This window comes from Anabrus simplex, chromosome 9 (genome assembly GCF_040414725.1).
Source record: "Anabrus simplex isolate iqAnaSimp1 chromosome 9, ASM4041472v1, whole genome shotgun sequence".
Classification (NCBI taxonomy): Eukaryota; Metazoa; Arthropoda; class Insecta; order Orthoptera; family Tettigoniidae; genus Anabrus; species Anabrus simplex.
The window spans coordinates 88,821,124-88,836,832 of NC_090273.1; the positions used below are offsets into that span (position 1 = coordinate 88,821,124).

The following is a 15,709-nucleotide window of genomic DNA, read 5'->3' on the forward strand; positions in this document are numbered from 1 at the left end:
TTGCGACTGTCAACACTGCTTTCATCCCGAAAGTGTGAAGTTGATTTCTGCAGAGATATGGGCCTGCCAATACTTTAGTCGCACGAAGTTTATTCGAAATCGGATGAGACAATTTAATTTTTAGAAGTCGAAAAGAAAAATTTAAATCCTGTGAAACACACACACACACACACACACACACACACACACACACACACACACAGAGAGAGTCAATTAAGCACCTTGGGCTACCAAGTCAACTGAAGACTTGCAGATATTGGAATGTCACGTGGTCGACGTGATGACTTCTCATCTTTCTTGACCGGGCCGCTACCTCTCATGTTAGAGAACTTCTCATTTAAACTTACAGGGTTCAAGAGTGAACCCCGTTCTAACCCCCAGTCTCGGATTAAAATCTTTAGACAAGCCGGGAATTGAACCAGAACACGCTGCCCCTACCATAACTTTCGTATTTATAATGGCGTTATGTTTTCCTTTTGCAATCTTCTAAAGGAGAAGTTGGAGACATTCTGCACCGAACAGCGGACGAAGGTTGCTGAACTTCTTTGCAAATGAGCAGTCCATTATTCCGGTTTGTTCCCCGGATTAGAACAGCGCCGATCTCAGCGTTGCCAACTCATTTCTCACTATGTCCCTACATTCATCCCGAAAGTCCCCAATCAAAAATAGAGAACATATAGATATTATTATTATTATTATTATTATTATTATTATTATTATTATTATTATTATTATATGTCTTCCCCTTTGTTCCGTTTCTTGATACGGGGTCAGGAATGAGGTGAGATGAATTTATATCGCAATTTTTTAACAGCCGGATGCCCTTCTTGACATCAACCTCAGTTGAGGAGTTAATGAAGATGAAATCAATGATGGTGAATGATATTAGGTGGGGAGGGAGAAGGAACCGGCTGTGGCCTGTGAATAGGAACTGTCTCGGCATTTGCCTGGAAGTGAAAATAGGAAACAACATAAAACCATTCACAGGATAGCCAACGCTGGGGTTCGAATCCACGCGTCTCCCGAATGCAGAGCTTGGCTCTATTATTATTATTATTATTATTATTATTATTATTATTATTATTATTATTCCGCCTGGTGGTCATGATCGTTAGGGTGTAAAGTCTCTATGGTTTGACACCGTGGTTAGCCGGTTCGAGTCCCGTTGGTGCTATAAAATTTGTAATCACTAGATTCCGTGCCAAAAGCCTGGATTCAATGCCAAACCTCTCGCACTCATATGGAGTGAGGGCAAAATAACGCTGTTGATGGTGATTCGTTCGTCGGATGGTGATATTAAGCCTTGAGCAGACCCTTTTGGACTATTCGATAGGAGAAGGCTACGTGTCGGCACCGGATTTAATCCTCTCATCTCCTTTCCTACTATTATATATCACATGCTCATCCTATGAGGTTGACGTCAGGAAGACCATCTTGTCATAAAATCTCGCTTTGAAGATTCATCTCACTTCATACCCAACCCCGTAGAGAAGCGACGACCCCCTGTGGGTAGGAACAGTAAAATAACACCCCCCGTATCCCCTGCTTGTCGTAAAATGTGAGTTAAAGGGGCCCCAGGGTCTCTTAACATGGGAGCGAGGGTTGGCAATCACGGTTCTTAATTGAGTCCTGCGTTGCTTCCACTTACTTGTGCCAAGCTTGTAACTTTTTCCTACCCTGTCCGACCTCCCGACCCCGACGGTGTTAGGTTTGCGAATCCTAGGGAGCCTTTCATTTTCACGCCCGTCGTAGACCTTTTCATTCTTTGGTAGATACGTTTATTTTTGGAAGTGTGAGACTCCTTCCATTTTTTTTCTCTCTCTCTGATTTGTGTTATACAGAGGATGGTTGTGTAGTTGTACTTCTTCTCAAAACAATAATCACTGCCACCATCACCGCCAGAGAAACTAAGCAAGGGTTAGACACACACACATTAACGGATGAAATATTATGAGAAACAATTAAAAACAATATTTTGAAAGATTTAATTGTTAGTCCAAGTTGATAATGATATGATAGATAATACCGCATTCAGTTAGTTTAGATTTAATTACATTCGGTTATGTAATATTAAGTTACGATTATTTGTAATTTAACGATTTATCAAGTAGAGTGCTTATGTCATTGGATTAACAGTTCTGTAGCATACAATAATTAGTTTAAAGTAAACATTAGTTCCATCGCTTTCTGCCATTGTTCCCACTTGGTTTTACCAGCAATCGTTGTTGGCAACTTACGGTTCAATCGCCCAGGTTGGTGAGTGCTTAAGTGGCTTTTAACTCAATTTGTAAAGAGAAAGAAAAAAGAAAAGCCCGCCATTTTTTTCTTTTGATATATAAGTATCATACAAAACCAAAGAACAATCAATTGTGATAGATAAGTCTTTTTCAATGTTTCATCTTTGGTACTAGGTGGCCGTGGGCAACTCGGCTTGAAGATATTTTCTGCAAACTCCTTTCCTTCGTATATACCTTTCATTTGAAGTGCAATACCTTCCTTACAGATCTCTTTGATTTCTCTCACTATACAGGGTGTTCGGAAACAACGTGAACCGGGTATGTGAGTGTTAGTGTTGGTCATACTGATAAGTAATTTGAAAGAAATAATTAAATATCTCGCGCCGTTGTCATTTTATCAGATGCTGAAGTTAGCCAATCAGATCGTTTCGCGGCCGAATTCATGTGGGCTTTGCGCGGCGGTGTTGCTAAATCTGCACGCGACTTGAGAAGAGTCACTCCGAGAAATCTGCATCAAACACAAACACACCGTGCATTTCAGCCCGTGTCACCGTAGCGTGCTTACTTTGGCACGATCCTGTCAGCTTGGAGGTCTCTATTCAAACCCCTCTCCTGGCGAGGTGTTATTCTTCGAATGGTGCCCTCAAAACGGTCTTGAGAACGTACAGGTTTAGCGACACCGCCTCGCAAAGCCCGTCTGAATTCTCTGGGGAAGTGATCTGATTGGCTGATAAGATGACAATAGTGCGAGATATCGAATTATATCAAATTATTTATCAACATGACCATCCCTTTAACGCTTATATGGCCTGTTTACGTTGTTTCAGACTACCCTATATGTACTTCCATCCTGTGAGAATACATGGTCCAGCTGTTTAGATTTCACATTCCCTGCTTTTTTTGGCACTAGTTAATTTCAATATATCATTTGTAATTGTCTTTACTCTTATGTTGCAGAGGTGAAGACAATTCTCAAAAGTGTGAGTGGCAGGCTCCGTTCTGGAGAGCTGACTGCTATCATGGGGCCCTCCGGTGCTGGCAAGTCCACTCTGCTCAACATCCTCACAGGATACAAGTGAGTTAAACTTGAACTTCCTCGCATTACCAGAAATTAAAACTCCCGGCCCGCCATTATCATGATCATGTCTTCTGCCCAATGAGCTAGAATATAATACATAGTGGCTATAGCAGCTCGATTAGCGCTCCGGGCGGAGGCAAGGAACCCTACGGCCGCCATGATATAAATGTACCACCTAACGACAACAGTGGCACGTGTGTCAAGTTCATCCTTGATAGAAATTATTTTATAGTTTGGATTTATTTATTGTAGTGTGAATATGCCTACATTCTGTTTCGCATGCTTTTGTTCGAGCAGCACAGTTTATCTTATTTCAGGTAAGTTCATTTCTTCTATTATAAGAAGGCTATGTATATTGAAAGATCATTTTAATTTTCGCCACAAATTCTCGTCCAGGTTCTCGCTAAAAGACAAATGACTGACTAGGCAGTGGGTGTCCCATTTCTCTACGGGGTCGGGTGTTTACTCAATGAGAATGAGAAGGAGACGTTACCCAAGACATTACCGACAATTTAGAATTGCTCTTCTCAACCATGAGCGTTATGGGAGGAAACAGAAATAATCCCAATTTACAGCAATTCAATTAACATGAAGGAAGGGTTTACTGGGACAGATTGACCCATCAACATGAAGTGATGCTTCTCTTATGTATGTACTAGTTCCTTCTGATGACAGCACCTGCACTTATCATGATTTCTGCGCTACAAATTACAAGTCATTCACCAAGTACTCTGAAAATGTTGTAGATAACAAGAAATGTCATCAATGAGATGGGAAAGAAAATTAAAAGCCACGACTTTCTGAAGGTAATGTTTGCTCAGCATTCCGAAGAGAAGAAGGTACTTATTGCCTGAAGATATAATATACATTCTGTTTATCCAGCTCATGATGTTGTGAAATTGTCTCGTGGCTGTAAAAGTGTTCGTATAAATGAGATACGTCACTGTCGCGAAGATGTAACATAAACCTTGTTAAAGTTACAGACTAGAATTATCTCATCAGTTGCAGGACAGTTGTTTTACAATAACGATAATTATTTACTGCTGTCGAGTTCAGTGAGGAAACCCATTAGGCCAGCATGACAAAACTTCTCTTAAAGATTATTTTAAATTGGACTGCACCGCAGATACAGGATTATGCGAAAACTGAAAGGAGCAACCATATGGCAGATGTACACAAAATTAACACTCTTCATGAGGCAATGAATCAGAGCTAGAAAATACGTATGGTTCATGTGAATGAGAGGTGTTTCGAATCGAGAAATGTGACTATTAATAGATCAATACAAACTTGAATTTGTTTAATAATGTTACTGTTTTTACATCCCACTAACTACTTTTTGACGGTTTTCGTAGATGCCGGAATTTTGTCCCACAGGAGTTCTTTTACGTGCCAGTAAATCTTCTGCCAAGTTGGGGCCAGAAGGCCAGTGCCTCAACCGTCTGAGCTAGTCATCCCGGCTTGAATTTGTTTATGTAAATTTTGTTTCCAGTCTGTGTTATAAAACTGTTACGTAGAAAGGTTGCCTTTGAAATGTATGATAATTCATTCAAGTGTGTGTAATTTTCTTGGCTGGTAGGTTCGCAACGTAATCTGTAATATTGTACCGTAGGTCTACATTCTGCTGCATGCTGATAAATTGGAGATGTGCGGGTATCTCCTCATCTTTTTAGTAAAATAATCGGTTTAATCATTTCCAGCAATATATCACTTCAAGAAAAAACGAACTGTTACGCTTTTTGTTTCTTCTGTTTTAAGTTACAGTACTTTGTGATTCTGTAGGGAACCTCTGCTTAAGAAAACTTATACGCATCAAATAGTTACGCTTTCCATCAGACATTTTCATCATCAACTCAAATAATCTCTTACCACATTTTCACACAGATCTTATTCATAAAGTGTATTTTCCCGCTTTGTTCCGCATGCCGAGAAATGAGCATCAAACACTAACACATTGTGAGTTTCAGCCAATGCCACCGTAGCGTGCTGTTGTAGCTACAAAGACGCACACACGAAATATTGTCAGTTGTGTACAGTTTTATTTACAAATTATGTATACACACGCACACAAAGAACTGCCGTCTTGAACAAAACATTTCTACGAAGAATAAGAAGACTGCAACACTTGCATGTCAACCAAAGTTCACATACTTGACTTCAAACACTAAGCTAATGACTTCCACACAAGTCTCTTCAAACAACTCCACTCAACACCCAAGACTGCCCTTTAGGTCTATATACGTTGCCTGGTCAGGCTTCTAGAAGAATGACACATGTTTTCTCGTAATTTCGAGTCTCCAATAACCTATTTACAATGAATGGATTTTTCTGTAACTGTGTAGTGCCAAAGATACGTTGTTCTGGACTATTACCGTGTGTTACACAACATTGCATTGGATTTATAAATCATATACAGATAATAAAAAATTGTATATTATTAATTACGTGTTCTTACATTAAATAAACTGATATTAATATACATACAGCAGATGTTTCATGACATAACCTCGCAAATAATACGATCACGATTTTTACCAAATAAATTTCGCACATAACTACGTAAAAATAATAATAATCGAGCTCGATATTTCCATTATTTACCCATGGTTAGTGAATTGTTATATTAGTCCATTACACTTGGATCAGTGCTTCTTATGGGCAGAGCCTGTCAGCAGGGAGGTCCTTGTTCCAGTCACTCCCCTGGAGAAGTTTATTTCTTCTATTGGTGCTCTCACGCCCGACCAAGCCACGTGCAGATTTAGCAACAGCGAGGCCCATCTGAAATCGCCCGCGAAGCGATCTGATTGCCTAACTTCAGCAGCTGATAAAATCACAACAGCGTGAGATATCGACGTAATTTTTTTTTCAAATTACCTATCAGTATGACCAACGCTCTAACATTCATATACCTGGTTCATGTTGCTTCCGACCATTCTGTACATACATACATACATACATATTCGTACATGGTGAACCCTACAGATTCATTGCCATAATTTATTTCATGAGATTTGTTACTTTCATAGGGTCCGGCTCCATGGCTAAATGGTTAGCGTGCTGGCCTTTGGTCACAGGGGTCCCGGGTTCGGGAATTTTTACAATCATTGGTTAATTTCCCTGGTACGGGGGCTGGGTGTATGTGTTGTCTTCATCATTTCAGGTCGCCTACAGGAGTCAAATCAAAAGACCTACACCTGGCGAGCCGAACCCGCCCTGGGATCTCCCGGCACTAAAAGCCGTACGCCATTTTATTTCATACTCTCATAAATCTGTCTCTGTCTTACCCTTGGCTTTGAAAAGTGACTGAGGTATGAGCGATGGTAGTAATGCCGTTCCTTACGCAGCCAGTCCCTGCTATGAACGGTGAGAAAATGTTGCTCATAGGGTCAGTTGGCAGACTGATATGTAATAGCAACTTCTGTCTCGGTGAGGAAAGTAACGGCAAACTTCCCTAGTACCCCTCTTCATTGATGCATAGGCCATATATGAGAGCTAATGGTGGAGCTGTTGAGGATCCAGCCAGCCTTCGGGTGGAGGAGTGAACATTTATACATTATCAAGGACAAAGTTAAGAGAGAAATTGGTAGAGCACCATAGGGGAATACACCTTTTCAGGATACCAGGGGAGGGGGCAGGGTGACCTCGTCGAGAATGTACGCGGAAATTTACAGACAGCATTCCAATACTATGCATGACGTCAGAACGTGTTTTGTTCTTGGGCTTTCTTTAACAGCGACATCCAACATTGGGAAAGTTTGTAGCTTAAACTCCGTTGAACATCCCTGTATGGTTCTTTCTATTGCCTCTTGACTATTCTGGGGGTAATACTGGACAGTATTAGCCATTATTTTAATCTGCTTAAACAATATTGTTAACAATTAGATTGCGATTTCGAGATATCCCGGTGGCAATGCCTGCTTACAGTATACCCACGAAATTAAACGAAAATAAAAAATACAACAAATACTTACCCCGAAGTAAAGTATTACAAGAAATTATATCAAAGCATACATTTCATGATAATAAAACAAGAGCAAACAAACAAAGAAGGCTGCGCAGTCTCAAAATATCCGAACATGAAATTGACAAAAAAGAGGTCTCAAAATATCCGAGAAGTGTAGGTAGCTGCATAGGTGACAGGCACTTCGAAAACACAATTCTTTAGTTTACTGGGTGGGTGCCCATACTTAACTACGTTGAGGGTAATATTTTTATTCATTTTATTTGAAAAAATGTTCGGCTACTTGGACGTCCAGTGTCTGCGACAATCTACAAATGCCACTTGAGCTGTGGAATTGTCATGGAAAGCGATACCGAACAAACAATGTCATTCCAATGATGATGGAACGAAGATTCGAAAACCGGTTTTCAATTAAATTATTTTAATGTGTGCTGATATTTACTTTTTTATGTTATGAAGTGTATACATTTTATTTTCATATCTTTGGATGTATTTCTTGTCGTTAGGCTTTGATTTTATTGTTGAATGCCTCCTTAACTTGGGCACTAATGCTCGTTTGTTTTACGTTTTCGTATTTCTTGCAGAACCATCTCACTGCTCTTCCTGTCAGTCCAGCTAGTTCTGGTATTCTCATAGAAATTGACAAGCAAATCGTCCAAGTAGAGACGCTGGTAGACTTGTCCAGCTACAGTTATTTTGAGTCCTAGATATGTGAAATTTCTCTCTCCTTAGCTGAAATGTCAGCATAGTGGCTTTCAGTTCAGAGGGCCCCGGGTTCGATTCCCGATCGGGTCAGCAATTTTAATTGCCTATATTTGATTCCCCTGGTTCGGGAACTGGGAGCTTATGTTAGTCTTCGTATACTTCTCTTCGTATACATACAATACTTCACATTACCAACCACCAGCGAAAACGCAGTAGTTAATACATTCCTCCACATAGGATTGGTGTCAGGAAGGGTGTCCTGCGTTGAAACTGGGCCAAATCTACAACAATTGCCGCCCCCAAATTTGGAGGAAAGGCCAAGATGAAAAGGAAATGTAATCCTACAAATAGGCATTTTCCGTAATCCATGAACCAGATGCATCCAGCTTGTAAAGTGCGGAGAGCAAATGGATGCTTTACCGGAATAAATGAGGTAGTTTTCATGAAGATAGTTTGGTGGTGGTGGTGGTGGTGGTGGTATTACAGTGTGTGTTCAATTGTAGGTCCCTTCGGAAAAAATACAGAAGAGGACCAAAGCAATTAAGACAGAAAACCTCGCCAAATCCATGGAACGCCGAGGTCTTGCTGAAGACAGTATTACAAGATTAGAAAAAGAACTATGGAATGGAACTAATACAAAACTGCCCAGACTCTGGGAGACAAGAAATAAGGACAAAGTGCTTTCAAGACCAGTTTTTCTGGTATTACGCCGTTCTATAATTACGATTGCATGTGTTACGAACTAACCGTATTCAGAGTACTTTTACAGAAGGTTGTCTTGTGGTGCAGGCCGGTCTCAGTTTCATTCTGGACTTGACCATGATGATCGTTTGGGGGGGGGGTAGGGGTGAAATGGACAAAAATGGAGAATATTATGAGCTAGAAGTTAGGCCCTCATCGAATTATGATTAAGCAATGCATCAGTCTCACGTTTAAACCACTTCATTAGATACACAACTGGACCAGTGCACACTACAAAAAAGTTGTTGTTGTTGTTGTTGTTGTTGTTTGAGTCATCAGTCCATAGACTGGTTTGATGCAGTTTGACTTCATTTTTCATGACTCTCCACTCTTCCTCTACTGTGTTTCCTTCGGCCTTTTCATTTAGTCCTTGTGCAACATGTTCCTTGAAACAATCCATCACACTCTTTTCTTTCAACTTGTCTAGATCCCATCTTTTTGCATTCTTTCCTTTCTTCAATTTCTTCAACTTCAGATGGCATTTCATGACCAACAAGTTGTGGTCAGAGTCCACGTCTGCTCCTGGGAAAGTTTTGCAATCCAACACCTGGTTTCTGAATCTCTGCCTAATCATAATGAAGTCTATTTGATACCTTCCAGTGTCTCCAGGTCTCGTCCACGTATACAGCCGTCGTTTGTGGTGTTTGAACCAAGTATTGGCGAGGACTAAATTATGGTCAGTGCAGAATTCAACCAGCCGACTTCCTCTTTCGTTCCTTTGTCCCAATCCAATTTCTCCTACTGTGCTACCTTCTCTTCCTTGGCCTACCACTGCGTTCCAGTCTCCCATCACAATTAGATTCTCGTCACCTTTGTCATATTGTATTAAATCTTCTATCTCCTCATATATTCTGTCAATTTCTTCATCATCCGCTGAACTAGTAGGCATATAGACCTGCACTATTGTGGTGGGCATTGGTTTGGTTACAGTACTGACTGAATAAACGACGGTGTTGTCCATCGGATCCTGTAGCGACTTTCGTTAATCATAATCGCTCTTATACTATTCACGATTGACGAAAATAAATGCACAGGTGCAACAACGAAAGGCGACTGGCAGTTTTGATCAGAAACACCCTACCAGGGTTTCTCCTTTTTGTTTTGTCTTGTTTTTACGCTTAATATTGCATTTTTACAAAGCATAGAACCAGTTGCTTAGTTAATTATTAGTAGATATCAAAATTGCAGCAACATAGTTCACGGAAGCGAACGGATCTGATCACTTCTTTACGAAAAGGAACACAACCGCCCAATTTTGACACGAACCAGAAAACCATTCTGGCTGAATTTAACCCTCGGTTATGAGAGCTTATACAGTTTGAAGTCTACGAATGTTTCTACTTGGATGATTTGTTTGTCAATTTCTGTGGAAATTACCAGGACTAGGTGGACTGACAGAAAGAGCAAGAAATAGGAGAGGAAAGGCTACTACTTAAAGTGATGGGAAAATGCCAAACAAAGCTCATTGGACATTTAGTTAGGCATGATACATTTTCCAAATCATTTTCCAAGGCATGATTTTTACGGAAGAAAACAAGGGGGCGATGAAGAACATCTTATTTTTAAAACGTGATCATTGAGTGGAGTGTTTTTCCTACCTGATGAAAAAGGACTGCTGATGAAAGGAAACCATAGCTGCAAAGACGAGGCTTAGCATTTTGAAAGAAAAAGAACTCCCGCTAGCAATGAGTAAGCAATTTGCACTCGTACGGAACGCCTTCGTCTGGTAAAGAAACTAATAGCCACTAAGCAGACCTGCATTGTATTTTCGGATCTCTGGTGGATGTACAGAACAAGTCCCATAACTGCTACACTAGCCTCACACTGCTACATATATTAAGAAGAGTAGAATGGCCCCATTGGAACATTCCCTTCTCAACGAAAACTCTTCAGTTCGAATATATATTTGCTGTCGGTCAAAGAAAATGTGGAAGCAGTTGCAGCAATGTCGTTCAAGCAAAATGAGAAGCATCCAAACTCGTCTCATTGGAAATTGCGCAAGAAAATGCACTACATTTAAATGATCCTCTTTGGAAGAAAGGATCCTGTTTGTGGGTCTGTGATAGGAAGCCCTTTCAACTGTTCCGTGTAAAAATATCCGCAACTTTTCCTCTAGTGTCTGCCTTGTTTACGAGTTACTTTGTTTTTTTGCTTTTCACAATTTGCTTAACGTCGCACCGACACAGATAGGTCTTACGATGGGATAGGAAAGGTCTAGGAGTGGGATGGAAACGACCTTGGCCTTAAGGTACAGTCCCAGCATTTACCCGTTGTGAAAATTTGAAACCACGGAAAACAATCTTCAGAGCTGTCAACAGTGGGGTTCAAACGAACTACCTCCCGAATGCAAACTGGATAGCTATGTGACACAAATAGTGCAGTCATTTGCACGGGACGAGCTACTCCATTAAGTGAGGCATGTGACCATCCTTGTGCTGTGAGTGCGGAGAGTTGAACCAGACTGTCCAAACCAAACCCCATGGCGCAAGCGACCGCTGCTCGGCCCGAAGGCCTCCAGATTACGAGGTGTCGAATGGTCGTGCCGAAGAATCCTCTCCGCCGTTAATTCTCGTCTTTCTAGACCGGGGCCGTTTTCTCGCTGTCTGATAGCTCCTCAATATTGTAATCACGTAGGCTGAGTGGACCTAGAACCAGCCCTCAGATCCAGGTAAAATTTCCTGACCTGGCCGGTAATCGAACCCGGGGCTTCCGGGTAAGAGATAGGCACGCTACCCCTACACAGTGAGGCCGGCACCAGACTCTCCAGCACATTACTTTGATTGTGATAAGAGAGCATTCAAAGGAATCTATTGCAAACTTGGTAAATTTATCTGACGAAGCTTAATACTGGTTGGAAAGGCACCATGTAGCTTTGTAATTTTTCATATTCTCACTTTCATTGGATACTGTATTGCAGTGTTATTTATATTTATTTAATAATCTGTGTGTATACCATAATAATAAATAATTTCGTGTGGCTATTTCTAGCCGAGTGCAGCCCTTGTAAGGCAGACTCTCCGGTGAGGGTGGGCGGCATCTGCCATTTGTAGGTAACTGCGTGTTATTGTGGTAGAGGATAGTGTTATGTGTGGTGTGTGAGTTGCAGGGATGTTGGGGACAGCACAAACACCCAGCCCCCGGGCCATTGGAATTAACCAATTAAGGTTAAAATCCCCGACCCGGCCGGGAATCGAACCCGGGACCCTCTGAACCGAAGGCCAGTACGCTGACCATTCAGCCAACGAGTCGGACAAAACTCGTGTCCTCATCCCGAGGTGGTGCAGCTCTTTTCAGGCACACCCCCATTGGAGGTGAGCTGCATGTACCATTCGAACCACATACCAGCCCTCCTGCCATTCTTAAATTTCTGGCAGTACCGGGAATCGAACCCGGGCCCCCGAGGACGGCAGCTAATAACACTAACCGTTACGCTACGGAGGCGGACTACTCGTGTCCTCATCCTGAGGTGGTGCAGCTCTTGTCAGGCACACCCCCAATGGAGGTAAGCTGCATGTACCATTTCAACCACATACCAACCCTCCTGCCATTCTTGGACACCATAATGATAATGATAATAATAATAATAATAATAATAATAATAATAATAATAATAATAATAATAATAATAATAATATGGTCACAACCACGAATTATACAAGCACCTGGAGAAGATAAGTGACACAATTCGAAAAAGGATTAGCTTTTATAGCCACGTGACAAGAATGATCCCAGGCAGGATATCTAAACGGATATTAACGTACTTTCAAGATAAGAAAACCAAAGAGGCATGGTTCACAGTTGAGAATGATCTACGAGAAATGGAAATTTCTCCTAAAGATATTCAGGAGCGTGTTCCGCTTAAGGAAAAACTACGTACACACAAGTTTCCAGGAAAAGCCGAAGCTGAAGACAGGGAAGGCGTTGACCCAAGAGAGAAAAGAACACCGGAGACGAATGTAGGAGCATTGAGTGGCAGTTAAAGCTCGAAAAAGGAGACAGTTGAACCGATGTGGTTCCTAGTTGGCCGAAACGAAGAAAGAAGAAGAATATGGTAACAGTATGCCAGCCTGAAAGAAATGGACGCAGATTACAATACATTATACTGTAATTAATAAAGGCGACCGTAAAAAAAACACATACTCAAACGTTAAGTTCATGGGTGAGATGCCTGAACCCTTTGAAATCAAGACATGCGTAAGACAATGGGATTGCCTATCCCCACTTCTGTTCAGTTGTCCTGGACAAAGTCGTCAATGAATAGGAGAAAGTACTTGCAGAAAAAGGCATTAAGGACTAAGTAAGAATAGGGTACAAAGGAAACATCGCTATCAGCTGCTTAGCATTCGCTGATGATCTTGTGCTGCTGTCAGAGAACATTGGATCAGCTGTAATGCAAGTTCGCACTTTTGAAGAGATAGCAGTGAAAATCGGCCGGCATGTGTATCGTTAGAAAAAGCCCATTTCATATCTAACATTAAAGAAGTCCCGAGATACAAAATGACAACAAAGGAGAATAAGATCAGTGATGTTGTTAAATTCATGTATCTTGGTGAGGTACTACAGTCTAACGGGCTCGATAACCTTACGAAAAACACATAGTACAAGAAAGAGATTTGTATTAGGACTAAACAACAACACTGTCAAACAGTAATCCAAGCAGAGTGCTTGTATGCTTCAAAATGCCTGGGATTAACAACCAGAAAAGACACGGAAGAAATCGAGAAAGAAAGGAATATTTGAAGAACAATTCTCGGATCAAAAAGGTACGCAAATGAAGGGTTAAATTCTTTGGACATATTTCAAGAATACCCTACGACAGACTCACTAGGGAAATTTTCAACCATTTCAGCAAGCCCAATAGGAAAGGCAACTCTTATGACAAATGGTTTGTTAACACCAAGAAGGATCTGCAAGAAATGAACATCATGGATCAAGACATCCGCAACAGAACCACTTTCAGAAAAAAAAAAAAAGATACATACATTTGAGGGGTTCTTAGAGCCAGAAACAGCGACCACACGGAGAAACAATATTGGACAGCTGAAAAGAAAGAAGCTGTAAGCAAGAGAATTAAGGATACCGGCACCAAAGAAAACTGAAATCATGAATTTATTTACATGATCCATAGTTGGCCAAAACAGATTATGAATGAAATATGGTGACAGTGGGATAGGAAATGTCTAGGAGTGGGAAGGAAATTATTATTATTGTTATTATTATTATTATTATTATTATTATTATTATTGAGTACACTGTAAGAGGGATATTCCTCTTCTGGGAACACTGTTCCACGGCCTGTTCAACTACAAGAAAGGACGGAAGCAGCCATTTCCGTACAGGCCATGAAGGCCCTTGAAGGAATGAAAGGTAAAGGCTTTCACTTTTCTTAACTTCGACACTGAGTGTAACAGACTGGTTGGCCTTATGCCCGAATGCCCGACCGCCTTTGCTCTCTGTACTCATTTTTATGCAGGCTGAGTGAACCTCAGGGCCATGAGCTCCAGAAGTGGAAATCTCGTTTCTTAAATTGTCCGACGTCCTGACGCGGAATCGAACTCACGTCCTTCCGGGTGAACTGAGCACGCCTTCGCCACCTCGACTAGTCAGCCCCTCCGTTAAACTACATTGCTCAAAAATACATTTGGTAATTTCTTCAGATGTGCCTCGCTGATCATCTGATTGTTTTTCTTTCCTTGAAAAAAGTACTAGTTGCTTTACGTCACACCGACACTGATAGATCTTATGGCGACGATGGGACAAGAAAGGGCTAGGAGTGGGAAGGAAGCGGCTGTGGCCTTAAGACACAGACCCTGAATTTGCCTGGTGAGGAAATGGTGAAACCACGGAAAATAATCTTCAAAGCTGCCGACAGTGGGGGGTTCGAACCCACTATATCCCGAATGCAAGCTCACAGCTGCGCGCTCATAACTCGCTCGGTCATCTGATTCTTTGAAAGTTGTCATTTGAAAGGTGCGAGTGCCTCAGTTCAAGGAGTGTGCGAAGGTTGGTCTGTTTTCCTTGTAGTGTTTATAAGTCCTGAATAATCTGTGGACGTAGGTAGGCAACTGGGGAAGCAGTTGTCGAGCGAGCAACCTGGCCATGCGGGTAGGATCGCATAGGTGTGAGCTTGAATTCGGGAGATAATGGGTTTGAACCCCCACTATCGGTTTCATGGTTTGTCTCAGCCGCTTCCTTCCCACTCCTATCTATCGTCGCCAAAAGACCTATCTGTGCTGGTGCAACGTAATACAAAATAGTTTTTTAAATTTTTTTTTAAAGTTGTCGAATGGAACCACTCACGTACTTATACTGCTTCAAGAAGTCTACTCGTAGAGGTGCGTTCCCAGAATGCTAGGGGTTGCTGAGAACGGGATTTGGTATCTGTGGAAACGTTTCTAGGAGACTGGAAGAGTTGTCAAGCGCCTTGGGACGGAGCGCCAAAAGAAAAACCCTGGCCAGGATCGTTTTATATGTCTCTACAAGCTCTTGGAAACTGCCAAGTTACAGCAGGAGCGCTGCAGGTGGACCTACAACAGGCTTCTTGTGTATGACATTCTGATCAAGCAGTCAGGAACAGGCTTCGAGAGGCTAATTTAAGATTAAGTACATGCACTGGACAGAAAACATCGTGGTTTGCTAGAGCTCGTCTGCACTGGCAGCTGAGACCCTGCGTCCTGTGCTCTTCTCGGATCAATCCAGTTTCGCGTTATATCATTTTGATGGTCGTTTGCGAATCAGAAGACGACTTGGGGAGCGATTTCATCCGGCAGCTGTACAGTCTACCTTTGCTTTTGGAGGGGGATCTGTTCTGGTGGCAGGCATAAGTCTTGAGACGAAAAGCCGATCTCCTGATTATTCACATTGCATCCTTAACTGCTCGACAGCACACTGACAAGATCTTAATGCAACATGCGATTCAACACTTGAGAAAACTTGGAGAAGAAACTGTATTCCTGCGTGATAATGCTAGAGCGGATGATGCAAACA

At 41.7% G+C, this 15,709-nt stretch overlaps 1 protein-coding gene across 1 annotated transcript in view; it reads left to right on the forward strand.

Moving 5' to 3' along the window:
- The window catches only part of LOC136881087 (ATP-binding cassette subfamily G member 4), a 203,218-nt gene that overhangs the window by 137,911 nt on the left and 49,598 nt on the right, over nucleotides 1–15,709 (forward strand). The window contains exon 2 of the mRNA XM_067153706.2: nucleotides 3,195–3,312. Coding sequence (XP_067009807.2) covers nucleotides 3,195–3,312 — 118 coding nt within the window. The remainder of the gene's footprint in view (nucleotides 1–3,194; nucleotides 3,313–15,709) is intronic.